The sequence below is a fragment of the Mobula hypostoma genome, chromosome 12, assembly GCF_963921235.1.
Source record: "Mobula hypostoma chromosome 12, sMobHyp1.1, whole genome shotgun sequence".
Taxonomy (NCBI): domain Eukaryota; kingdom Metazoa; phylum Chordata; class Chondrichthyes; order Myliobatiformes; family Myliobatidae; genus Mobula; species Mobula hypostoma.
The window spans coordinates 33,607,904-33,634,587 of record NC_086108.1 but is presented as its reverse complement, the minus strand read 5'-3'; the positions used below and the strand labels follow the sequence as shown (position 1 = coordinate 33,634,587).

General features: G+C 40.0%; 1 protein-coding gene across 4 annotated transcripts in view; it reads left to right on the top strand.

The window, feature by feature from the left end:
• ddr2a (discoidin domain receptor tyrosine kinase 2a) overlaps positions 1 to 13,321 on the top strand; it is a 154,925-nt gene extending 141,604 nt beyond the window's left edge. For all 4 annotated transcript variants that reach the window (XM_063064906.1, XM_063064909.1, XM_063064908.1 and 1 more), the window contains 5 exons: positions 1,280 to 1,407; positions 5,920 to 6,117; positions 7,486 to 7,720; positions 9,905 to 10,054; positions 12,260 to 13,321. In XM_063064906.1, the coding sequence (XP_062920976.1) occupies positions 1,280 to 1,407; positions 5,920 to 6,117; positions 7,486 to 7,720; positions 9,905 to 10,054; positions 12,260 to 12,409 (861 nt within the window). In that variant the 3' untranslated portion in view covers positions 12,410 to 13,321. The remainder of the gene's footprint in view (positions 1 to 1,279; positions 1,408 to 5,919; positions 6,118 to 7,485; positions 7,721 to 9,904; positions 10,055 to 12,259) is intronic.
• The last annotated feature ends 13,363 nt before the right edge of the window (positions 13,322 to 26,684 follow it).

Below are 26,684 nucleotides of genomic sequence, written 5' to 3'. Positions count from 1 at the left end.
CCATTAAGAGGAAAGATCATCACTACATCAAATCTGTTAAACTCATTTGGCAATCTCCTCTCATTCTTCTAAACACTGGTAAATACATGCCAACTTAACCCAATCTTTCCTCATCCCAGCAGTCCCGCCATTCCAGGAATTATTTGATAATCCATTGCAGTCCTACTGTAGCAAATTGCATTCTTTTTCAGGTCAGGGGAATAAAACTGCACATCCTATTCCAAGTATAGGCGCGCCGAGGCCCTATATAATTATAGGGAAACATCTCTGCTCATCTACTGAAAACCTCTTGTTTGAAAGGCCAACATATCACTTAGCTTAATTGCTTGTTTCACATCTATGTTTCGTTTGGGACTGTATTTGTTTGATAATCTGGAGAGACCCAATTGTTATGACCAATGTTGTTCAGAATAATTAACATGCTCGGAGGACCATCCTTTAGGTGCTTGGGAAGGCAGGCAGATGTGGGGAGATTGTGCCATTATCACTATCAGAGATGGTAAGAGGCAAATATTGAACACGAGGGTTCCTGAGGGCAGTCAGTTCCCACTATCAAATTGCACAGGCTGAGCCTTACTGGGGCCATGCAGCTTTAGTTCAGAAACAGCTGATTCTAAGCGGACAATATTTAACCTGCTCGAACACAGTGTCAGACTGGTGAAATAATCAAATCTTTATGACAATAAGCAAACAAGCTGTCCCATTCTTGTATCACAATGAGCGCAAGGGCAAAGTGGCTGATGGTTGCTGCAGACTCAGTGGCTCAAAGGGCTTTTTCCATGCTGCATTGCTCAAAGACGTTATGACATTAACAGCAAGATGCTTTAACATATGGACCCTCTTCAATATTTCATCAAAAACAATAACCAAGAGAAAAAGAATAAGAGGTGCCTTGTACTGTAATTGTTACACAATATTCCTATTGGGAAAATATTCTGTGTTCTGTTAGAATGATGCACATTCTGACAGATCACCAAGAATTCAGGCTTGCAACAACCGCTGATGTCTGGACACAAAAGACTGCAGGTTCTGGAATTTGGAGTAACAATTAGTCTACTGGAGGAACTTTGCAGGTTGAACAGCATTTGTAAGAGAGAAGGAAATATCCACCACTTTCTTGCCACAGATGCTGTCCAACTCGTAGAGTTCCTCCAGCCGCTTGTTTGTAACAGATAATGTGTGATGCTTTTAAATGTACCATTCCTTAACCAAGCTTTCCATACCAAAACCTATGTATAATTTACATTTGTACTTAAGCTCCAATTTCTAATTACCTCAGGTCCACCTTTGTGAAGCAGAAGGGATGCAAGAGTACATAGACAAGGAGTTTCCATTTGATATTTGCACCAATCAGCCAGCGCTGGTAGCAGTAAAGATGCTACGATCAGATGCCAATAAGAATGCCAGGTAAGGGCCCCAGATCACTTTCTCTCCCAAGACAGGATGTTCCCCTTGCAACTGTTGAGCAATTTTTGCTCGCAATAAGTAAAAGTTGGCGTTCCAGTCGGACCTTCTGGAAATGGATATTTTGTTGATATTTTGTAATCCCCAGCATCGCCTAGTGGCAACACAAAGTAATGGGTAGGGTAGTCAATACTGTTAAGCTTGTAAGTACAGAATTCTTTCTCCCACCAGAGGGTTGTGCCTTCTCATGAATTCAAATTCACCAATTTCTTTAGCTTAATTTCACCATTTATAGTGGCTAACTAGTACCCTGCTAACTGAATGACCTGAACTAGTTCAGAATTCAGAACTAAAATCAGGTGTATTATTGCCTTGGGAACGGCAATCTTGTGCAGCACAGCTCAATACACACAATTAAATATTCCCATTTCCGCCTGATACAGCTTTTTTTTTGATTATGAGGACACGCAGTCCTCTTTTATTGTCATTTAGTAATGCATGCATTAAGAAATGATACAATTTGTTCCTCCAGAATGATATCGCAGAAACACAAGACAAACCAAGACTAAAAAAAACTGACAAAAACCACATAATTATAACATATAGTTACAACAGTGCAAAGCAATATTGTAATTTGATGAAGAACAGACCATGGACACGGTTAAAAGAAAGTCTCGAAATTTCTCGAAAGTCCCTTCATCTCACGCAGACGGTTGAAGGGAGAAACTCTCCCTGGCATGAGCTTCCAGCGCCGCAAACTTGCCGATGCAGCATCCTGGAAGCACCCGATCACAGTCCGACTCTGAGTCCGTCCAAAAACTTCGAGCCTACGACCATCCATCCAACACCAAGCACCGAGCACCATCTCTGCCGAGCGCTTCGACCCCAGCCCTGGCAACAGGCCATAGGCAAAGCCGAGGATTTGGTGCCTTCCCCTCTGGAAATTCTCGTTCGCACAGTAACAGCGGCAGCGAAGCAAGCATTTCAGAAGTTTCTCCAGATGTTCCTCTATGCTTCTCATGTCCGTCTCCATCAAATCAGGATTGTGCACAGTCCCTACTTAACAAATACGATATCAATTCGGAGTGGCCGCGCGTGCTGCGTCGTGCTGCCATCTTCTCCTCCCCTCCTCCTTAGAATCATAGCTGCTTCCAAGGTCGGTACAAATAATAAATATGTCTAAATGCCATTGAATAAACTATTGCTGATAGAAACAATGCTGATCGTGGCCATACTTCTTGCCGGCATTTCACATGGAAAGTATGGCTGCAGGTCAGAGATTCAGGCGCGTTTAAGAAAATGGGCTTTTAGACACCCAAAACCGTTTGTCTTGTTGGCAAACGTATGGTCTCCAGTAAATAAAATTGAAGATCTCAGAGCTAGGGAGCTGTATCAGAGGGACATTAGGACCCCGTCTGTCCTTTGTTTTACGGAATCCTGGTTAACCCCTTCCGTACTGGATGCAGCGAGTCAGATTGACTGGTTCAATATACACCGTCAGGATATGAGTGTCGAGTCTCTCAAAGGCAAAGGGTGAGGTGTACGCCTAACTATCTACTCCTCTTTCTGTACAAATGTATTAGTGTTGTCCCAATTCTGCTCATCAGACCTGGCACATCTCGAAATTTAGTCCCGTCCATTTTACCTGCCGCAGGAGATGTCTGCAATCATTTCAGTAGTGGTGTACATTCCACCTCAGGCCAATGTTAAACAGGCTCTGGACGATCTGAGCAATGTGATCAACATGCACAAAACAGCACACCCTGACGCCTTCACCGTCATCTTGGAGGAATTTTAACCAGGCAGCTTGAAAAAGTCATTTAATGATTATCATCAGTAAACCATTTGTGGTACCAGAGGAAACAACACACTGGGCCACTGTTACACCACCATCAAGAATGCCTGCCATGCTATTCCATGCCTACATTTCGGGAAGTCTGATCACCTAGCCGTACTTCTACTCCCGGAGTATAGGCAGAGACTGAAGACTGCAGCACCAGTAGTGAGGATCAAGAAGGTATGAACAAGGGGAGCACAGGAGCGCTTACAGGACTGCTTTGACTCAGTGGACTAGAATACATTGAGAGATTCATCTTCAAATCTGGATGAGTATGCTGCAGTTGTTACCAACTTCATTAAAACCTGTGTGGGTGAGCATGTACACGAGGAAATCTGTAGATGCTGGAATAACAAGCAACACACATAAAAGTTGCTGGTGAACGCAGCAGGCCAAGCAGCATTTCTAGGAAGAGGTACAGTCGACGTTTTGGGCCGAGACCCTTCATCAGGACTAACTGAAGGAAGAGCTAGTAAGAGATTTGAAAGTGGGAGAGGGAGGGGGAGATCCGAAACAATAGGAGAAGACAGGAGGGGGAGGGATGGAGCCAAGAGCTGGACAAGTGATTGGCAAAAGGGATACGAGAGGATCATGGGACGGGAGGCCGAGGGAGAAAGAAGGGGGGAGGGGGAAGCCCAGAGAATGGGCAAGGGGTATAGTCAGAGGGACAGAGGGAGAAAAAGGAGAGAGGGAGAAAAAGAATGTGTGTATATAAATAAATAAATAATGATTGGGGTATGAGGGGAGGTGGGAGGCATTAGCGGAAGTTAGAGAAGTCAATGTTCATGCTGTCAAGTTGGAGGCTACCCAGACAGAATATAAGGTGTTGTTCCTCCAACCTGAGTGTGGCTTCATCTTTACAGTAGAGGAGGCCGTGGATAAACATATCAGAATGAGAATGGGACGTGGAATTAAAATGTGTGGCCACTGGGAGACCCTGCTTTCTCTGGCGGACAGAGCATAAGTGTTCAGCGAAACGATCTCCCAGTCTGCGTCAGGTCTCACCAATATATAGAAGCAGCTGGGGTGATCTACTGCATCCGGTGCTCCCGATGCGGACTTCTATATATTGGCAAGAGATACCAGCTCGGTTAGTGTTGTCACAACAACAGTCTTGCACTCAACGTCGGCAAGACCAAAGAACTGATTGTGGACTACAGGAAGGGGAAGACATGCGAATATGAACCAATCCTCACAGAGGGATCAGAAGTGGAGAGAATGAGCAATTTCAAATTCCTGGGTGTCAAAATCTCTGAGGATCTAACCTGATCCTAACATATCAGCGCAGCTACAAAGAAGGCAAGACAGCGACTATATTTTATGAAGAGCTTGAAGAGTCTTGGTTTGTCAACTAATACGCTCAAACTTCTATAGATGCCCCACAGAGAACATTCTGACAGGCCACATCACTGTGTGGTATGGAGGAGTGCTGATGCACAGGACCAAAAGAAGCTGTAGAAAGTCGGAAAGTTAGTCGGCTCCATCTTGGGTACTAGCCTTCATAGTATCTAAGACAGCTTCGGAGACGGTGCCTCAGAAAGGCAGCGTCCATTATTAAGGGCGCCCATTACCCAGGACATGCCCTCTTCTCATTGTTACCATTAGGAAGGAGGTGCAGAAGCCTGAAGGCACACACTCAGTGACTCAGGAACAGCTTCTCCCCCTGCTATACAATTCCTAAATGGACACTATCTCACTTTTTAAAATATATATTATTTCTGTTTTGTCACTATTGTAATCTATTCAACATACATGTATATAATTACCGTAATTTATTTACTTACCTTTTATTTTTATGCATTGCAATGTACTACTGCTGCTAAGTTAACAAATTTCACGACATATGCCAGTGATATTAAACCTGAATCTGATTCTGTCGTGTGCAGTGAAATTTGCTGTTTTGTGGCAGCTGTACAGTGCAAGACATTAAAAATTACAAGTTACAAAATAAATAAATAGTGCAAAAGATGAACAACGAGCTAGTGTCATGGGTTCTTGGACCATTCAGAAATCTGATATCAGAGCTATTCCTAAAACTTTGACTGTGGGTCTTCAGGCTCCTGTGTCTCCTCCCCGATAATAGTAATGCAAGTAAGACATGTCCCAGAGGGAGAAGGGTTTTAATGATGGATGCCAAATGAGCCAAAAGAACGTAACTTCAAATCCTACCATCTGAATAAAGTCTCAACTTGAGGAAGAATGCCTTCTATCAGAATGTTGTGAAACTTTGGAATTCCCCATCCCAGTGACTTTCCCTGAATGAACCATTAAATCTGTTTAAGGTTGAGACAGGTGTATTTCTGGTTTAAAGGGGAATCAAGTGTCATGGATTCAGACTTGAATGAGGAAGAGGTCAAGAGCAGATCAACTGTGGATTTTGGGTCTGAAACATTAACCTATTTCTCTTCCTACAGATGCAGCCTGGCCTGCTAAGTATTTCCAGTATTTTTTCCTTCTCATTTTGAATTTCCAGCATAAGCAGTTTTGTTTGATTTTCACACCTAATAGTTTCACTCACCCACAGTCCCATCCAAAATTGACACACATCTATAGGTAGGCCTACTTCAGCACGTTGGATCCCCATAAGTATTTCTGTTGACTTCCACCTTAGTTTTTGGTGCCACACAGAACAAACCACCTTGCTTTAAAATGTAATCCATCTAATTGCCCTTCTGCAGAAATGACTTCCTAAAAGAAATCAAGATCATGTCGCGGCTGAAAGATCCAAACATTATCCGGTTGTTGGCTGTCTGTATCAGGGATGACCCACTCTGTATGATCACAGAATACATGGAAAATGGGGACCTTAATCAGTTTTTAACTCGCCATGAACCAGAAGGTGCAGAGCCAATGGCAAGCAATGCTCCCATTGTAAGGTAAGATGTCTATGAGCAGTTAGTCAAAATCAGTTTCATTGCTCTGTAACATTATTATGTAACGGAAATATCTATGTGGCATAGGTTTGTATTAGTGAAAATGCATATATGTGAATTGCAAAAGATTTGGCATATTTTACTGTAAGTCCTTACAGGCTATGACAGGGGAAATTATGCCAATGAATATGGAAATAGCAGAGAAATTAAACATATTTTTTCTTTGGGGGTGGAAATCCGGGAAGGCCAAGATGTGCTTCCCCAGATGTAATGGTCATTTGCCTCTCTAAACCTCTACAGTCCCTAATTGTTATCGGATAGGAAGTTCAAGAAATTTGACTCAGGATATTGTATCTGTTATCAAGGAAGAAGACACAGAAAATCTCCTGGAAATAGTGGATGTTAACAAGTATGTGATTCACAAGGAGGTAAATGAAATTAGCATTTGTGAAGTTACTGGAACAGAAAGCCAATAAGCCCCTGGGATCTGATCATCTTTATTGCCAAGTTCTGAAAGTAGTGGCTATGGCTGGGTGGATACAGAGCTTATCATTTTCCAAAGCTCTATGATCTAAAGTGGTTAATGAAAGGGAAATCTTGCATGTTTTTGTTAGTTTTTGAGGAAGTACCTGGGGGAACCAATAGATTGTTTGGACCTTCAGGAGGCCTTTGATGAAGTGCCACCTATTAGGAGTTACATACTGGCATACAGTGAGGTGTGAATAATATTCAGAAAACAAAGAATAGGAATAAGTGCTACTTTCATGTTGGAAGCTGTAACTTTGTGGTGTGATATAGGAATTGATGTTGAGGCTCAAGCTGTTTGCAATCTAGATGAATGATTTAGGTAAGTGGACTAAGTGGAATATATCCAAATTTGAAGATGATCCAAAGTTGGGTGACATTGTGAGTTGTGAGAAGAATGCACAAAGGCTCAAAGGGATGTAGACAGGATAACTGAATGGACGACGAGATAGCAGATGTGCAGGTAGAGCAAGCAACAACTTGGCTGTGTTCTTCACTACACTACAACATATTACTGAAATAACATAGGATCATGACTAGACAACACCTGGAAAATTGTGTGCGGGTCTGGTTTGCAATAGTGGAATTATATGTTTGCAATGGAAGGGATACAAGAGTCACCAGATTGATTCACTAGGAAAGCAACTTAAAATCATTTGGAAATATTTTTATAAAATATCTTGCAACATCAATGTAAAGAAGATCTGAGTAAATGTTTTGAGTTGACGACCCTTCATTAGGACGAGGAAATATAGGGAAATATGTTGCAGACATTCGGGGACGGTGAAGAGAATAAAGTGAATGGTTGTGCCAATGTTTGTTCCTCCTATGTTTTTTACTTCCTAGCTATCCCAATCTCATACTGATGGCCATGCAAATAGCTTCTGGCATGAAGTACCTCTCCTCCCTCAACTTTGTTCACCGTGACCTTGCCACTCGGAACTGCTTGGTGGGAAAGAACTATACGATCAAGATAGCGGACTTTGGCATGAGTCGTAATCTCTACAGCGGGGATTATTACCGTATCCAGGGACGTGCTGTGCTTCCCATTCGCTGGATGTCCTGGGAGAGCATTCTACTGGTGAGGAACTTAAGCTGGATCACAACTCCGTGACCATGTCAGAGAGAGAGAATGAAAACACATTCTCACATTCTGATGGTTACTGGGTGGTCTGCACAGATTTGATAGGTGAAAGACAATTCCAAGCCATATGACTCTACAAGCATTATAAAATGTAATTTGAAAAGTATTTTTTTTTTAAACTAGGGAATTGAAATGAAGCCACATGAAAGTAATTAGTATTTTGCAGACGTATAATTAATATACAGGATGACAAAAGGATGTAAGGGTTAAGTTCATAGACAGAGGCAGTGAATAGGGCATAAATATCAAATGGTTAGAGAGATGGCCAGGAGCAGGAGGTAAGCTTAGATTTATTGGTCTTCTGCTTATTGGGGCATATCTTCCAATGCCTCAAGTCTGTTGGCCTACTGCCATTGTTTGTTCTCGTGTGGTCCCCAAGGCCAATCTTCTGGAACCATGCTTCCAGCAGTATGCCAGATTGCGATCTGGAGCCTGGCTGCTCTACAATGGAATTCAACAAACAGGATCATTTTTGAGTAAATAATAGAGAGAGAAAAGCAAAAATGAGATCTGCTTGAAAGTGATAGAAAGGAAACCTGACACTCTCTTTGACTCCAATTTAAAAACAACATGATATACTCTATGTTTAATACTCTCCTAATCAGCATTTAGTGCAACATTACTCCTTAAATCCCACAACTTTCTCAGGCTGAAGCTGGATATGGAATAATGAGACTCTAATCAGGTCACTGAGAAGAGGCATCTTCTTCCTTCTGCACTTACCAGGGGTGATTGGTAAGTTCATGGCCTATGGTAGAAGGAGTCAATTTTAGAAAACGTAGCACATTTATTTTTCAACATAATTCCCTCCTACACGTACACTTAGTCCAGCGGTTGTGGAGCATACGGATCCCTTCTTTGTAGAAGTGGTCCACAGAAGGGGTGATTGATAGGTTCGTGGCCTAAGGTAGAAGGAGATGTGTTATTAACTTCAAACTTTCTGCATTTTCACTCAAAGAGTTGAACTGCACGTGCATGTAATGAGAGCGTCTTGGACCTCCAGGTGGTCCACAGCAGGGGTGATTGATAAGTTCGTGGCCTAAGGTAGAAGGAGATGAGTTATACAGCTCTCGTTACATGCACATGCAGGTCAACTCTTTGAGTGAAAATGCAGAAAGTTTGAAGTTAATAACTCATTTCCTTCTACCTAGGGCCACGAACCTATCAATCACCCCTGCTGTGGACCACTTCCTGGAGGTCCAAAACACCGACCTCTACAAAGAAGGGATCCGTATGCTCCACAACCGCTGGACTAAGTGTGTAAATGTAGGAAAAATAAATGTGCTAGGCTTTCTAAAATTGACTCCTTCTACCTTAGGCCACGAACTTATCAATCATCCCTCGTACAAAGATCCAGACATGCGAGAAACATTTATGTGGATAAAAAGTATGATTTGTGAGCTGCCAGAAAAATGCAGAATGACGCTTTGAAGCTGCAACTCCTGTTTATCTGTCATAGAGATGAGACTTAAACTTTTGCTATTTGGCAATGGTATGTTCCACTCTGCACCAGTATTATAGTGAGCATTCAGCTGTGTTTCAACATTGAAGCAAACTATTTTCAGCAATAGGAAGAATATCAAGGGATTTTTTAAAGATAGATAATCCATGGCAAAATGATCTTGCTTGTTAAAAATCAAAGTGATTATTTACAACTACCCTTCATTTGGGCTGTACTAAATCCAGAAGCAAGACCTCAGCCTTTCCCTGCAGAGAATCAACTAGATCAGCATATTTCCTCACCTCCCAGAGAGAGCTTTGAAGTTCCCATTGAGTTGAATTCTCCTGAAAGTTCCTGTAGGTCTGTGCCCACATATTGATCAACCCACTCCTTTATCCAATGTAGACGGAATGTTATTTCCAAGAAAATCGCTAATAGTTTGCAATTGGAACATTTCACTTTATAAAAATTATTTGCATGGAAACATAATAAACACTTCCTGAGGTTCTGGACATCATCTTGATGCTGAAGTAACAATTATTTGTCAGTCTAACACTGTCTATGCCTCCTTCTGTTCTGTTTCAGTCAAGATTTCTCTCCTAGTTAAGAAAGTGGCTATATATTCCTGATTAACTAATAATAATTGTGAATCATGATTATTTTTCCTGCTTTCTGTCCAGGGCAAGTTTACTACAGCTAGTGATGTTTGGGCTTTTGGAGTTACCTTGTGGGAATCCTTGACTTTCTGCCGAGAACAGCCCTATTCCCAGTTGTCAGATGAGCAAGTCATTGAAAACACTGGCGAGTTTTTCAGAGACCAGGGGCGGCAGGTAAGTTAAGGCTTTGTCAGTATTCAGCTTATTGGGCAGGTCAGCTATTGCCTCAAGATTAATGGCCTCCTGCCATGACTGTTCCAGCATAGTCCCAAATGTAATCTTCTCCTGGGAACCTAATTCCCAGCAACAGGCTCAGGCTGAACAGATTTGGCAGCTGGTGTGTCCCAAACTCCTGGCTAAAGGCCTGTCAGAGAAGTCAGTGTTACGGATTATTTTTTAATGTGAAGGATGTTCATAAACATTCAGTAACTCTAATGACAATTTTAGAAAATAAAAATACTATTTGTTTTCATATTTAACACAAAGTATAGCGATGGTCAATGGTTAAGATATCTGAGCTGCAATCCAAGCAGCTAGATTAAAAATATCAGAGTTCAATCCCCATCATGGGACCTGTTTAATTTAAGTTCCTCTAGAATTTTAAAGAACAAGATGTAGTCATTAGTACCTAAATGTCATTTAAAACCATTCTTGTTCACAAATGTCATGCAAGGTAAGAAATGCCCATCTTTAGCTGGTTTGTCTTCTAAATCACTCCAGATCTAAATTCGTGGTTGTATGTAACAAGTCACTCAGTCCAAAGACTACTTGTAATGGGCAATGATATGGTGGTCCTGAAAAGTGGGGGGAAAAACAATTTTTAAAAAATGAAATGTAGGTAATTAGAAATACAAACGTAACTCCACACTCCTTTCTTTCTAAAGTTCAAACTCGCCTCTATGAAAGATGATGCCATTTCTGTCAGGATAAAAGTCTGATACTTTAATATAAGCACTAAAAAGTCTGCAGATGCTGGAAATCCAAAGTGCTGGAGGAACTCAGCAGATCAAGTAGCATTTATGGAAATGAATAAACAGTCACTGTTTCAGGCCAAGAATTTCTTCAGGATTTTAATATAGGCACATTTTAAAACCAATACACAAATTGCACAGAAATATCAAAATGAAACAATTTGTCTAATTTTCATCATAAAAAATTCAAATATACATTAACTGATTAGAATTCATTACACTGAATGATTGTGATTTCATCTAAATGGTAATTAGGAACCAGGAAATGATAGATTAATCAGGAACAGTCAGTTAAATATCCCAGAAATTCAATACTATGATCTAGTGTCTAGACTAATATAAAATCATAATGAATCAAGAATAAAAATCTGATCTCAAGGATCAACTATAATCTTATAAAGAGACTTACACTTTTTGATAGTCTTTCAAAAGAATACATTTTCTGCAGGCATTGAATTTATTTTTCCTAAAATCTTCTCCAATAATTTTCAGATTGATAAACATTTTCTATTTCAGCACACCCTAGGCTGGAATTAATCAGACTTATTTTAATGATAAAATGTCAGTCATCATCTGAGAAAGATATCTCACTTCAGTATAAATAATCCGGACACTGAAGTCAGCTTGTGAATTTCAGCACTTCCTGGTTTACAATTTCTCAAAGACATCAATCTTGCCCCAGTTTGCAATAAAGTCTGTCTCCAGGCAATGAACGGGATCTGATTTTTTTTTTTAACAGATGTCCATTAAATTGGAAAATACACAAAAGTCACTTGGTATTATAAATGTACCTCCACATTGATGCAATAAATGGCATCAAAATAGATAAGATTGCTAAGAAAGAACAATCACTAAACATGAAGAGAGGAAACCAGTTCTGCCATTTGAATTTAATAATAGGATGGGAATTATTTTGCATCTATGGATGTTCATAAGCCAGGTGTTTGTAACCATGAGGAGACCTGCTGAGTCAGAAGTTTGAGTGTTAAAACCTCATGACAGAAATTAACAAAAGATCCTGGCTGATAAACATCCACCATTTAAATTAAATGTCAAGCCAACATCAGCCCTCACTGGCACGGTAGAAGATTGCTTGGCAGCACTGGAGGAAGAGCAGGGCAGTGTTTCCCAGTATCCTGGTCAACATACCGTATACCCAATAATGTCCATTAATGAAATAGTCTTTCCTTTTATTTGTATCATTTCCATTCATGTGATCTTTCTGTGCATAATTTTCCTGTTGGTTTCCCTTATTTCAAATTATTAATTTCACTTTAAGTGGATGTGATTCACTTTAGGATGTTTAAGGGCCATGAAAGATGCTCCACGTACATTAAATCCTTCTATTTCTGGTATTCTCAGCTAATGAATTTCTTATACTGGTTGTTATCTGATTCATGGTCTGCAGGTCTATCTCTCTCAGCCACCAATCTGTCCAGACAGCGTGTACAAGCTAATGGTCGGCTGCTGGCGTCGTGAACCAAAATCCCGGCCCACATTCCATGACATCCACCGTGTGCTGCAGGAATCCACCACAGGATCTGGGCTAGAGGAATGAGTTCATTCTGAGGAGGATGACAGAGGAGCTATCACTTTAAAAAGACCTCTTCACGTCTGATTATTAGTGCGCATGCAGCCATTTTAAACTAAGGAGGGTGGAATGAAAGCCACTGTTTCCAGTGCTGGGAGATGGGAGCATATTTGAAGGAAAGAGGATCGAGGATGTGGAAATAATTATCTTTGTAGTAGGAGGTGGAAAATATGATGGAAATAATGCAGCAAGGGATAAACATCCTTGCCTCTTTGTTCGTTCAGACTTCTGACAATTAAATAGACAAGATTATGAAAGCTGTCCAATGTTGGATGAGAAAGTTTCCTGGTACGGTGCAACGAGTTGAAAAGACTGGAAGAATAAAATAAATAAATGTACAGTAACATATAAGCAATAGAAAGTCCTCCCTCTGACCCTTTTTACTCTTAAATGATCTAATCGCATTTTTAGTAATACTTCAGGAGGGTTTGTAAATGCTGTTTGAAATAAGAGAGCACAAAATGTTTGATAAATTCATTGATGTTCGTTTTCTAGAATTTTTCTTTAGTATTTGTTTCACTTCAAAAATATTTCTTAGGAACTTGGAGAAACAATTTCTAGATTATTTTTAAAAAGAAGCACTTTTTGCTAATTTATAGGGAAAGGCTTGTTTCTGAGCTTTAACGTTAAATTTACAGTAAGGTTTCTTATGGCTTAATGGCAGATATTACAGAGTCAAAATAAGTCTACTAATGCATGTTGCTCTCTGAGTTATGATCAAGCAGTAAGGATGCGGGTTTAATTTAGATATCAAAATGTTGATTAGCAGACTTTTGTATTGCTATATTAATTTGATTTTTGGATATCTGTATATTGTTTAGATGTTTTCATTTTGAGCGCAGTTATCCAACTGTATGTGATATTTATGCAAATTTTATTAAATATACATGCAAATATTCTTGGTGCTCTCTGACCAATTACAATCATCTACTAATTATTTATATAAAAGTAAATACCTGTACAATGTACAATCCTACTCTCTGCTCTTCAAAGATCAAAAAACAGTATTTACATGCAAGAAACAACAGGAATTCTGCAGATGCTGGAAATTCAAGCAACACACATCAAAGTTGCTGGTGAACGCAGCAGGCCAAGCAGCATCTCTAGGAAGAGGCGCAGTCGACGTTTCAGGCCGAGACCCTTCGTCAGGACTAACTGACGGAAGAGTGAGTAAGGGATTTGAAAGTTGGAGGGGGAGGGGGAGATGCAAAATGATAGGAGAAGACAGGAGGGGGAGGGATAGAGCGAAGAGCTGGACAGGTGATAGGCAAAAGGGGATACGAGAGGATCATGGGACAGGAGGTCCGGGAAGAAAGACGGTGGGGGGGGGGGTGACCCAGAGGATGGGCAAGAGATATATTCAGAGGGACAGAGGGAGAAAAAGGAGAGTGAGAGAAAGAATGTGTGCATAAAAATGAGTAACAGATGGGGTACGAGGGGGAGGTGGGGCCTAGCGGAAGTTAGAGAAGTCAATGTTCATGCCATCAGGTTGGAGGCTACCCAGACGGAATATAAGGTGTTGTTCCTCCAACCTGAGTGTGGCTTCATCTTTACAGTAGAGGAGGCCGTGGATAGACATGTCAGAATGGGAATGGGATGTGGAATTAAAATGTGTGGCCACTGGGAGATCCTGCTTTCTCTGGCGGACAGAGCGTAGATGTTCAGCAAAGCTGTCTCCCAGTCTGCGTCGGGTCTCACCAATATATAAAAGGCCACATCGGGAGCACTGGACGCAGTATATCACCCCAGTCGACTCACAGGTGAAGTGATGCCTCACCTGGAAGGACTGTTTGGGGCCCTGAATGGTGGTAAGGGAGGAAGTGTAAGGGCATGTGTAGCACTTGTTCCGCTTACATGGATAAGTGCCAGGAGGGAGATCAGTGGGGAGGGATGGGGGGGACGAATGGACAAGGGAGTTGTGTAGGGAGCGATCCCTGCGGAATGCAGAGAGGTGGGGGAGGGAAAGATGTGCTTAGTGGTGGGATCCCGTTGGAGGTGGCGGAAGTTACGGAGAATAATATGTTGGACCCGGAGGCTGGTGGGGTGGTAGGTGAGGACCAGGGGAACCCTACTCCTAGTGGGGTGGTGGGAGGATGGAGTGAGAGCAGATGTACGTGAAATGGGGGAGATGCGTTTAAGAGCAGAGTTGATAGTGGAGGAAGGGAAGCCCCTTTCTTTAAAAAATGAAGACATCTCCCTCGTCCTAGAATGAAAAGCCTCATCCTGAGAGCAGATGCGGCGGAGACGGAGGAATTGCGAGAAGGGGATGGCGTTTTTGCAAGAGACAGGGTGAGAAGAGGAATAGTCCAGATAGCTGTGAGAGTCAGTAGGCTTATAGTAGACATCAGTGGATAAGCTGTCTCCAGAGACAGAGACAGAAAGATCTAGAAAGGGGAGGGAGGTGTCGGAAATGGACCAGGTAAACTTGAGGGCAGGGTGAAAGTTGGAGGCAAAGTTAATAAAGTCAACGAGTTCTGCATGCGTGCAGGAAGCAGCGCCAATGCAGTCGTTGATGTAGCGAAGGAAAAGTGGGGGACAGATACCAGAATAGGCACGGAACATAGATTGTTCCACAAACCCAACAAAAAGGCAGGCATAGCTAGGACCCATACGGGTGCCCATAGCTACACCTTTAGTTTGGAGGAAATGGGAGGAGCAAAAGGAGAAATTATTAAGAGTAAGGACTAATTCCGCTAGACGGAGCAGAGTGGTGGGTATTGATCTATCTCATCTGTACATGCATTATATTCTGCAGTGCTTGATTGCAACTTATGAATCCTTTAAACTGTACTACTAATTTCAGTAATTTATATGTTTTTAATCCAAAACCCCATTACGTTTTGACCACATTTGATTTTTATTGATTATGAGAGTTCCTATTATTTTTATTGTTGCAGCCTTCTTTGGTATTGATTACCATTGTGTTCAAGATTATTCCTTCCTCTAGCATAGTCTTATACATTTCCTTCAGTGTCCTTTAGACGATTGTCAGGGTTGTACAGAAGAAATACTGATATACACCATTGAGAAGCGATAAACAGTCCCACAAGGAAAAACATGTGGCATGGGGTACCAGAGGCAACTGAAATATTTTTTAAGGTATAGCCCACCCAACATCTACACGCCAGCATTTCTTTAAATATTTCAGCTTTAGAAATTACTCAATAGTATTTTTAGCCAAATTTCAACCTGGCAAATATTACCATTATTAATTCTCCAAATCACACCTCTATATGCACATAAATCCAGAAAGTTTTGGCAAGTAAGCCAAACATTCAGTAAATGTGGCACAATGTCTACTGGAGACGAGCAGAATTAATGTAGACAGAAGCATCTGAAATGGGTCATTGATGTGAAACCTCAACTGTGTTTTCTCTCCACAGATATCTGTTGGTATTTCCAGCCTTTTCTGTTTTATTTTTGATTTCCACCAAATGTAGTGTCCATGTTGAAAACTTACACATCTTGTTTTCAATTCCCAATTAAATACTTGATGCCCTTCTCAGCTAATTATATATGCTTTACTTTGTACAAATTGTTCTCCAAAATTCAGAAATAATCATTTTCAGCTATATCATCAAAATATTATTGCTGTTAAGATGATTAGCATCAGTGGAAAAATTAGGGTAGCTGCACGTTTGAAACAATCTGTTATGTATTCATTACATATTGGTATATCTATCAGTCACAGTGGCACAGCCAGTAGAGCTGTGCATCAAAGCACCAGAAATCCTGACCTCATGTCCTGTCCATGTGAAGCTTGTGTTCTTCTTCTGTGTGTTCCACATTCCTCCCACATCTGGAAGAAGATTGGGTTGCTCATGTAAATTACCCTAGGCCTGTAGGTGAATGTTAGAATCTCAGGGAAATTGATGAGTATGTGGGGTGAGTAAAAAGTGGGATTCATGCAGGATTGATGTAAATGGTTGGTTGAAAACTGGCCTGTTTCTGAGCTGTAACTCTTTATGACAAAATGTTACTTTTTAAAATTTTGTTCTCAACTCTAGCTGTTAAAGCTTGAGGTACAGGCAGAGCCAAGCACACTCATTTCTCAATTGCAAGGAACTCTTAACGGTGTTTAGTATTGTAGCTTTCTGAAGATTTACATAAATATTGCTGTGTAGGCCTAAATTGTTTAGTGCTATTGTGTTGTGACTTTGGGATGATAGTAGTTGTAGATATCACAATTGGGACAATGTATACCCTGTTCGTGATCCATAGTCTTTCAATTTCCCCTTGTAATTCAGTACATTTCTGATGTTTTCACTATTGATTTCTTTATGCTATGTGTGCTTGGAATGGCTATATCTAGTGAGATATTTTTGCTTGTTTATCATGCAATATTATATCCAGATGGTTATTATGAATTATCCTGTCCGTAATAATGGATAATCATAATATAATTTGTAGGACTCTAACCCTAAAACGGGATCAGGTTTATATTTATAGTAAGGTATGGTGTCTTTTATGGGTTTATATTTTAAAGCAAAATTTTCGTGAATGATGTTTGCCACTTGATTATGACTGTGTAAGTAAACCAATTGAGTTAAACTGCAGGATCCTGTAATGCATTGGATAGTTTCTGATTTCCCTTGGCTTTTTCTGTATTTATCGTCTTGAACTTGTTGGTCTTTTATTATGTACTTTGATTTTTTTTTGTGTTAGCCACCTGGTTCTGTATTGCCACAAAGAAACCATCTGTTTCTGGAAAGAGGTGTCCATCTCTGAGCCGGGCATTCGAAACTTCCTGGTCGACATCTAGTCAGCTCAGACTATGGGGATGTCTTCCATGGAGGGTCATGCTCATCCACTGGTTAACTTTTTCTTTAGTGATAATTTCTTCATTTTCTGGGTTGCACTTTCATTTAAGTTCAGTGGTGTGTACTACTTATCAGAATTGCATATGCTCCTGTGGAGTCAGGGCATCAACGGTTATGGGGAGAATGCAGGAAGAATGGGGTTGAGAGGGCTGATGAATCAGCCATGATGGAATGGTGGAGCAGACCCAATGGGCTGTATGGCCTAATTCTGCTCCTATGGTTTTATATGAATTTGACTATATAAAACCCGCTCTCATCCCACAGCTTTTACCCTAGTTGAAGATGTTCCCTATTCCCCTATTCTTTCGCAAAACGTAGAAATATCAAAGGATTTTCCAAAATGACCTAAAAAAATACTATTGACATTGTGCAGTAAAGGGCATATTGGCAAGACAAGGTCACATTTGAATTTCATCTCTATGTCATTTAATGGTTTAATTGATGAAAGTAAATTTGCGAGGGATAATTCACTATAACTCATTTTACACAATTACGCTAAATTAAGATCTATGCCACTGGGTGAAATGCGTTTTTACGCTCTCAGCAAGATGGAGAAAATGATTTCTACTTTGCATGTTAACCATGCTTCATTTTCAGAAATTTAGAGAATATGCAGTTCCCTTTTTTTTTTGGAGTTATTTATTACAAGTTGGTCTCTTTTCCAAATGCACTTCAGTGCAAAAATCATCCAAAAAAAAATCTCTAAACCTAGCAGGAGGAAAAGGGTGTAAGAAAGCAGCTCACAAACTACAACTAGATCAGATAAAATATACAAAATAATGGTTACAAAAGAAATACAATATTTGAGATATACTGTATAAAGTGTTACAGAAAATGGAAAAAATGGGCTTCATAAGTAAGCCATGAATTTTGTTGATATAACCATGGACAATGTTAGAGAAAATATTGTTGGCAAATTTGCTAACAATTGTGTACAATTATTAACAATCATGTACAATTAATTATATATTTCTCATTGTAATTTAGAGTTATTTTTATTATTATGTTTTGCACTGTTAAAAGGCATCCATTAGTCTTGCGAGACCATGGGTCTGCTCCTGGAAAGTCTTCACAGGCCTGGGCAAGGTTGTATGGTTGCCCATGCTGCAAGTCTCCCCTCTCCACGACACCGATGTTGTCCAAGGGAAGAACATTAGGACCCATACAGCTTGGCGTCGCAGAGCAATGTGTGATTAAGTGCCTTGCTCAAGGACACAACACATTCCCTCAGCTAGCGCTTGAACTCACGACTTTCAGGTAGCTAGTCCAATGCCTTAACCACTTGGCCACGTGCACTGTACTGCTACCACAAAACAACAAATTTCACGACGTATGCTAGTGATTCCAATTCTAATACAATTGAAATATAAGTGCGAAAGGAAGTTGTAAGGAAGATGCAAAATCTGCAATAATGTATTTTGTAAGTAGGTTAAATATTTTACCAAAAATGTGGCAAATGCAGTATAATGTGGCAAAATGTAAGCCTGCCGGTTAGGGTAAGAAAATAGGAAAGAAGAGTATTGTTTAAATGGACAGAAACAACAAAGTGTGGTGGCCAAAAAGACATTGATGTTTTCATGCATGAAACATGGAGAGTTGCAAGACGTCTAGTTATGATCTCCGGAAAGCCATCTCATGCACAAAATGGGAAGTCGGACTAAACTTGAAGCAACGAAGGATGCTTGACAGTTGTGGCAGGGCTTGAATACTATCACCTCTTATGAGGTTAAATCAAGTGACAAAGGCAACAGAAGGGCTTTGCTCCCAAATGAGTTCAATCACTTCTACGCTCGCTTTGACCATCAAAATATGGAGGATTCATCATTAATTTGTCTACTGGTGCAAAAGATGTGCAAAAGATCCACAACAGATGCCATCCCATTGGCCCTTCACTCATCCTTGGAATATCTAGACAGCAAAGAAGCATACATCAGAATACTCTATATTGGCTACAGCTCAACATTCAATACTATTAACCCCATTAACTAATCAATAAGGTCCAAGACTTTGGCCTCAATACCTCCTTGTGCAACTGGATCATGGATTTCCTCACTTCAGACCCCAGCCAGTTCAAACTGGCAACAACATCTCTTCCATGATCTCCATCAACACAGGTGCACCACAAGGCTGTGTACTTATCTCCCTGCTCTACTTGCTTTAAACTTATGACTGTGGCTAAGCAGAGCCCCACTGCCATATTTAAGTTTGCCGATGGCACCACTGTCAATGGCTGAAGCAAAGGTGGTGATGAATCAGCATATAGGAGGAAGATTAAAAATCTGGCTGAACAGTGCCATAGCAATAACCTCTTACACAGTATCAACAAGATCAAGGAGCTGATTAAACTTCAGGAGAGGAAACCAGAGGTCCATGAGCCAGTCCTCACCAGAGGATCAGAGGTGGAGAGGGTTAGCAACTTTAAATTCCTCGGTGTTATTATTTCAGAGGACCTGTCCTAGGCCCAGCACATAAGTGCAATTATGCATAAAGTATGGCAGCACATCTACTTTCTTAGGAGTTTGCGAAGATTCAGCATAACATCTAAAACTTTAACAAACTTATATAGGTGTGTAATGGAGAGTATATTGACTGGCTGCATAACAGCCTGGTATGGAAACACGAATGCGCATGAACAGAAAATCCTAAAAAAAAGTAGTGGACATGGCCCAGTCCATCACTGGTAGAACCCTCCTAGCCATTGAGCACATCGACATGAAACACTGTCGCAGGAAAGCAGCATCCATCATCAGGGATCCCCACCACCCAGGGATTGCTCTCTTCTCACTGCTGCCATCAGGAAGAAGGTACAGGACCCTTGAGACTCAGACCACTAGGTTTAAGAACAGTTACTATCCCTCAACCATCAGGCTCTTCAATGAAAAGGGATAACTTCACTCAACTTCACTTGCCCAATCAGTGAAACATTCCCACAACCAATGGACTCACTTCAAGACCTCTTCTTCTTATGTTCTTGATATTTATTGCTTATTTATTTATTATTATTTTTTTTCTTTCTTTTTGTATTTGCATAATTTGTTGTCTTCTGCACACTGGTTGAATGCCCAAGTTGAGCAGTCTTTCATGAATTCTGTTATTGTTATTATTCTATAGACTTATTGAGATGGCCACAAGAAAATGTACCTCAGGGTTGTATATAGTGACTTTGATAATAAATTTACTTTGAACTTTTGAACTTTGGGTGAGCAAGCAGGTAAGCAAGAAATTAGGAAAGCAAGTTTGATCTTCGTTGCCAGGTGGATGAGTTAAAAGGTAAAGCTTATTGCAACTCTGAATTGTGTTGGTACGACTGGAATCCCACATACAATTTTGGTCACCGTGCCTAATAATGATAGCATTGAAAGCAATTAATAGATAGAAAGAAGGGGTTTAGGCGGTTTTGAAGAAAAGTTGACCCTATAATTGACAGTTTGAAGGATTAGATGTGATCTTAATGAATCATATTGGATTATAAGGAGGTTTGAAAAGGTAAATGTTTTGCAGACCTCCTTCGTCACGCTTTCCGTCCTTGATCATGCTTCTCCTTGTGGAGGAATCTAAATGTATGGGACATTGCTTCAGAATAAAATGTTCTAGAAAGAGGTGAGTGAAAGTTGCTCCTCTCACAGGATCATGAAGCTTTGGAAATTCAGTTACCTAAGCAGCGGTGAAGGCTGAGTCATTGAACATATTAAAGCCTGAGGTAGACAGGTCTGTAGGAGATGAGGCATGAACCTGGAACCAAAGACAAAATTGGACCAGGAAAGACATTATTCAATGAAGAAGCAGGCTGAGGGGGCCAGTTAGGCTATCCCTACTCCTCTTTCTTAAGTTCATAGGGCAATTCAAAATTTAAACGTAAGTAACCAGATCGATGAGTAATCTCACTTTAAACTGAAGTAATTGTACCGGTTGGACTATTATATGCTGAGTGAGATCTAATTCCTGAAATTCCCTCCTTTGTGCCTCTCAATTTACCCATAGGACAAGACTAAAAACTTCTCCCTCAGTTATCCTAATGCCTGGTGTTATGGCTCAATGCGAGTATTGTACAATAGCTAATCCTATGATGAGTCTTTGTACATTTTACTGTATTAAAGATATTATTAAATGAACATGATTGTAGTTGATGAGCTTCTCTTTATGTGCTATCAAATTCAAAAGAAGAATGAGTGAAACGTGTAAGAGGACATAAAGACCTTGTCAATCCTTTGCTTAAATATAAAGAAGTAATCACATAAATTATATATTGAGCTATCAAAAATTAATTGTACAAAACCCTCATTCCTGTGTGCTTGCTGTCTATCGATATTCCAGAGAAGAAATGTTGACTAATCCTCACCATATTAAAGAAAGTTATTGCTGAATGAATTTGTAATGGGTAACCATAAAATGACAATTAGCTTAACTATCAATATACTTAATTGGAAATCAAATTGCAGAACCGTTAGGCAAGTAAAGAAACATATATATACACATGTTAGGAGTACTGTATGAAGTTTAATCCAGGTAAGTTTGAGATGTTGCACTTTGAAAGATTAAATAAAAAGGAGAAGTTAATGTCAGAATCCTTAACAGCATCGATGTGCAGAGGGATATTGGGATCCAAGTCACAAACAAGAGAAAATCTGCAGATGCTAGAAATCTGAGCAACACACATAAAATACTGGAGGAACTCAGCAGGCCAAGCAGTATCTATGGAAAAAAGCATTTTGTGTGTCTTGTTTGGGATCCAAGTCCATAGCTCTCTGAAAGTTGTTGCACAAGTAGATAAAATGGTAAAGATGGCATTTGGCATGATTGCCTTTATTAGTAGAGGCACTGAGTTCAACGGTCAGTGAATTTATGTTGTACCTTTATAAGACTCCGGTAAGGTCGCATCTGAAGTATTGCATTTAGTTCTATTGCCCAGTTATAGGAAGGAATTTGTGGCTAAAGAGAGGATGCAGAAGTTATTTACTAGGATCTTACCTGTTTTTTTTTCTGAATTCGAGACCTAATAGGAGGAGAGGAGACTTAATAGATGTTTATAAAGTTGTGACAGGAATAAATAGCCAGCATCTTTTCTCCAGGGTCAAAATGCTTAATACTAAAGGGCATGTATTTAACGTGGGGGGGGGCAAGTTTATAGGAGATGTGTGGGGAAAGTTTATTTACGCAGAGTGGTGGGTGCTGAAATGCACTGAAAGCGTAGTTGTGGAGTAGATAGGATTGAGGTGTTTACAAGGCTCTTGATAGGCACATGAACATTCAGAGAATAGAAGGATATGGACCATGTGCAAGGCAGAAGGGACTAGATGTCATGAGCTTAATTAGTTCTGTGCAGTATCATAGGCTAAAGGATCTGTTCTGTGTTCAATGTTCAAAATAAAAGCTAAAATAGTAGAAGTCAGCAAAAGAATAACAGGACACTATCCAGATAGCAAAATTCTTTGGCATGCACATAAGTATTTCAGTAAGTTAAAGGAAGGTCAGTAACCAAAGGTACTTCTGTGAACACTTTAGACTTGTAAGGTAAACTGTTACAAAGACCCAAAGAATCTGCAAAGGGATACAGACATGTTATGGCAGTGACAAAATGTAGCGGATACTGTAATGAAAGAAATATAACATTGTGCAGTTTGACAAAGAGAAGAAAAACTGGTGAAAAACTAGTAAATGGAAATTATAGAGGTATCTTGCTTTGTTGGTTCATGAGATGCAGAAGGTAAACATGCAGGCAAATAAGAAATCAAATGTTATGTTGGCATTATTGCAAAGAAGTTGGAGAATAAAATGAAGGAAGCTTTGTTGAGACTGTATTTTTTGGTCTACATCAAAAAACTATACTAGCCTTTGAAGGAATACAATTTGGATTCACTTGGCCAATTTCAAAAGATAAGAGGGTTGCCTTATAAGGAACAATTGAACAGGACTGGTCTTTGCTCACTTGAGTTTAGAAGTATAAAAAATGATCTCACTGAGACTTTGATAGCTTGATAGTACGGGTACAAAATACTAGTGAATTTAGAACAAGAACAGACCCAGGATAAGGAACCAACCATTTAAGAGTGGGAAAATGCTCAATGAAATGTGTGGATTTGCTATTAAAACACAACAAAGCATAATCCCGTGTAGTTCAGAAACTCTTTATGCCTTGGTTTTGTTGTAAGTACAAAATGAACCAAGAAAAAAAGACAAGGATAAAGAATTTGAACTATGTGAAAAGGTTTAAAAAGCTTTTTATTTTGCATCTTTGGAGTTCTTTACCTCAAAACTATGGCTATACAGTTATAAAATGCTAAGTTGATAGAATATTTGAATATTAAAAGAATCAAAGGATATAAAAATCATTAGGGGATGTGTATGACACTGGATTAGTCATGACTTTGCTCAATGGCAGAGTTCGTTCCAACATATATTTCTTTGATATAAATTATAATATGTAGATTTAATTTCAGACTGACAGCCCTGACGATTTAAATTAAATATAGGCAAGTGTAGTGAAATGTCATTATGCCAGTCTAGGAGGGAATATGATCTCTACACCAGTCCCCATAGTTTTTAACCATTTTTAAAATTTTAAATTGGCTGGTGAACCCAGCGGGTGAGCTGATACTGGTTTTTAGGGCCGTGAGACATTTTACAAAAGCAGCACAGGTGCTGAAATGGGCTAACCGGGGGTGGGTGGTGGCACACCCACGAGCAGAAGCAAATAACGGACGTCATTCAGGTATGGTTGACAAACTACAGATAACAATCACGTCCTATATATGACAAAGCAATAATCATGTTTAACTAGGAGGAGTCTTACTACCTACAATTCACATAAATGGCAATACTGTTACCATTGCCCAACATTTCCATCAATAACCCATGGATCACCAACAATCAGAAACTTCAGCTGGGAACACCTGTTTCTGCTGCAACTGCTCAAGGAGATCAGAGGCTCAGTATTCACTTCAAACACTTGAGTCTCTCCATGATCTAAAATGACAAAATAAGTTAGTCTACTTGACTCCATCTCTTATCCTAAGCATGTAGTCAGCTAGCAGTGCACTGTGAATATAGACATTGTCATCTACAATGCACTCACTGTATCTTTGACAGAACTTCCCAAAGCTAAAACCTCGACTGCCAGGTGTACGGGAAATGCCACCACCATTAAGCTGCCCTCCAAATCAAATTCCATCCTAAAATAGAAATAAATTTCTTGCTTCTGGAGTTCTGGGTCTGGGTCAAGGTTTTATCAACACGGTTTGTGGATTGGACTCTATAGTTCAGGTTATGATGTGTTTTTGGTATCCGGTTGCTCACTTTTTTATTGCTACTTGGGGTGATTTTGACCTTTCACCCTTGCCTCTAGTTGTAGTCCCACCCAATTTCAGTGGAAACAGCCTGCTTGCATTTACCCTGTCTATACCTCTCATAATTTTGTATACCTCTAGCAAATCTCCCCTCAATCTTCTACATTCCAAGCAATAAAGTCCTAACCTATTTAATCTTTCCTTATAATTCAGGTCTTCCAGACATGGCAGCATCCTTGTCAATTTTCTCTGTACTCTTTCAACCCTATTTACAGTGCACGTTTCCTGTAGGTAGGTAACCAAAACTGCACACGATACTTCACCTACATCTTATACAATTTCAACATAACATCCCATCTCCTACACTCAATACTTAGATTTTGGTACATTGGCCTTCATAAGTCAATCTTTACAACCCTTTCAACCTGTGACGCCACTTTCAATGAAATATGGACCTGTATTCCCAGATCCTTTTATTCTACTATACTCCTCAATCCCCTGCCATTCACTGTGTAAGACCTACCCTGGTAGGTCTTGCCTCACACTTGTCTCCATCTGCCATTTTCCAGCTGGTCCAGATCCTGCTGCAAGCTATGATAGCCGCCTTCGTTGTCCATTCCAACCCCAATCTTCATGTCATCTGTAAATTTGCTGACCCAGTTAACTACTTTATCATCCAGATCATTGATATAGGTGACAAACAATGACAGACCCAGCATCAATCCCTGCAGTACTAGTCACAGGCCTCCAGTCAGAGAGGCAACCATCTACTGCCACTGTCTGGCTTCACCCACAAAGGTAATGACTAATCCAATTTACTTTCTCATCTTGGATGCCAAACAACTGAATCTTCTTGACCAACCTCTTATGCAGGACCTTGTCCGTAATGTGTCATTCCTTACACCAAGACTGTTCTAGTTAAGTTCATCAGCTAGGAGGAATCTTCATACCAAGCGCTCTCTAGATTTTACTCAGCATAATTAATGGGAGCACCTGTTAACTTACTAAACAAATGATACAGGCAGATTTTAATTATTCTCAAAAGTAGGGTCTTCCACGCCAGGACCTATGCTGTTAACCTGTAACCCTAAAGCAGATAGAGTTAATTAGCAAAAAGCAACTAAACACAGCAAAAAAAGATAGACTGAAAGAAGCAGAAAGAGGGTGGTAAAGTTTAGGTAATGACTCCCAGGAAACTGAAGGGATTAACAGTAGATGTTACAATCTGAAGATCAATTTCAATGCAATAGGCAGATTTAAACTATAGGCAGATACCACCATGAGACAGGTAGGTTAACAATTTCAGTCTATCTGCAAACACTCGGAGCACCCCATCTCTTCAATCCTAATTGCACAGGAGAAAATAATAGTTGTACTATCATCAATCCATCCATGACTTTGTAGATCTTGCCATATGTGGCTGAGCATCCCCCAGGGTAGGTTTAATGCTCCATAATGCAACATGCCATCAAACAGTCTTGTTCTACCCCTGTATTTTCACCTTTCTATGCTGTGGTCAACTAGTTCTTTTGGGTGTTGTTTAGTCTCATCGGTGGTGTGAATGTCCAATTCTGAAGGATGATAGTAAGTGTACTTTGAATCTTTGCCAGGGAAATTTCCTGGAACTTCACATTAATTTGCAGAAATATGTTCATTATGTGGAGTGCAGTAGTTCAAGTAAGCAACATATCAGTGTTTTCTCATGATCAGTTTGACATTGACATTGTGTTTGTCTTGCCCTCAGATGCTCTTAGGCAATGAGTGAATGAAGTATATATTTTATGTATTTGGATTAATATTTTGGGTACCCTTAGAGAGAGGTCACAGATAGCCTGTGGGCCTCCAAATTGTCAGTGATGATTATGGCAAATCTTAGTAGTTATTTTCATATTTCTGTTCCTTGTGAGGCGGGGGTGGGGAGAAAGAAGGGGTTGATGAATATGTCCTGAAGTCAGTTGTAATGCTATAGTAATACACTGAAAATTTATTCATAGCATGTTCAAAACTTCATATCGCAGTTTTTAAAAATTCAGTGTGCCCTTTTTATTGTAAATATTGTGGACTGTGAAATCCAAAGTCTGTCATCAACAGAACAGTAATGAAGAGGAATTGGTACCTTTATCATCTCATAAGAATGTA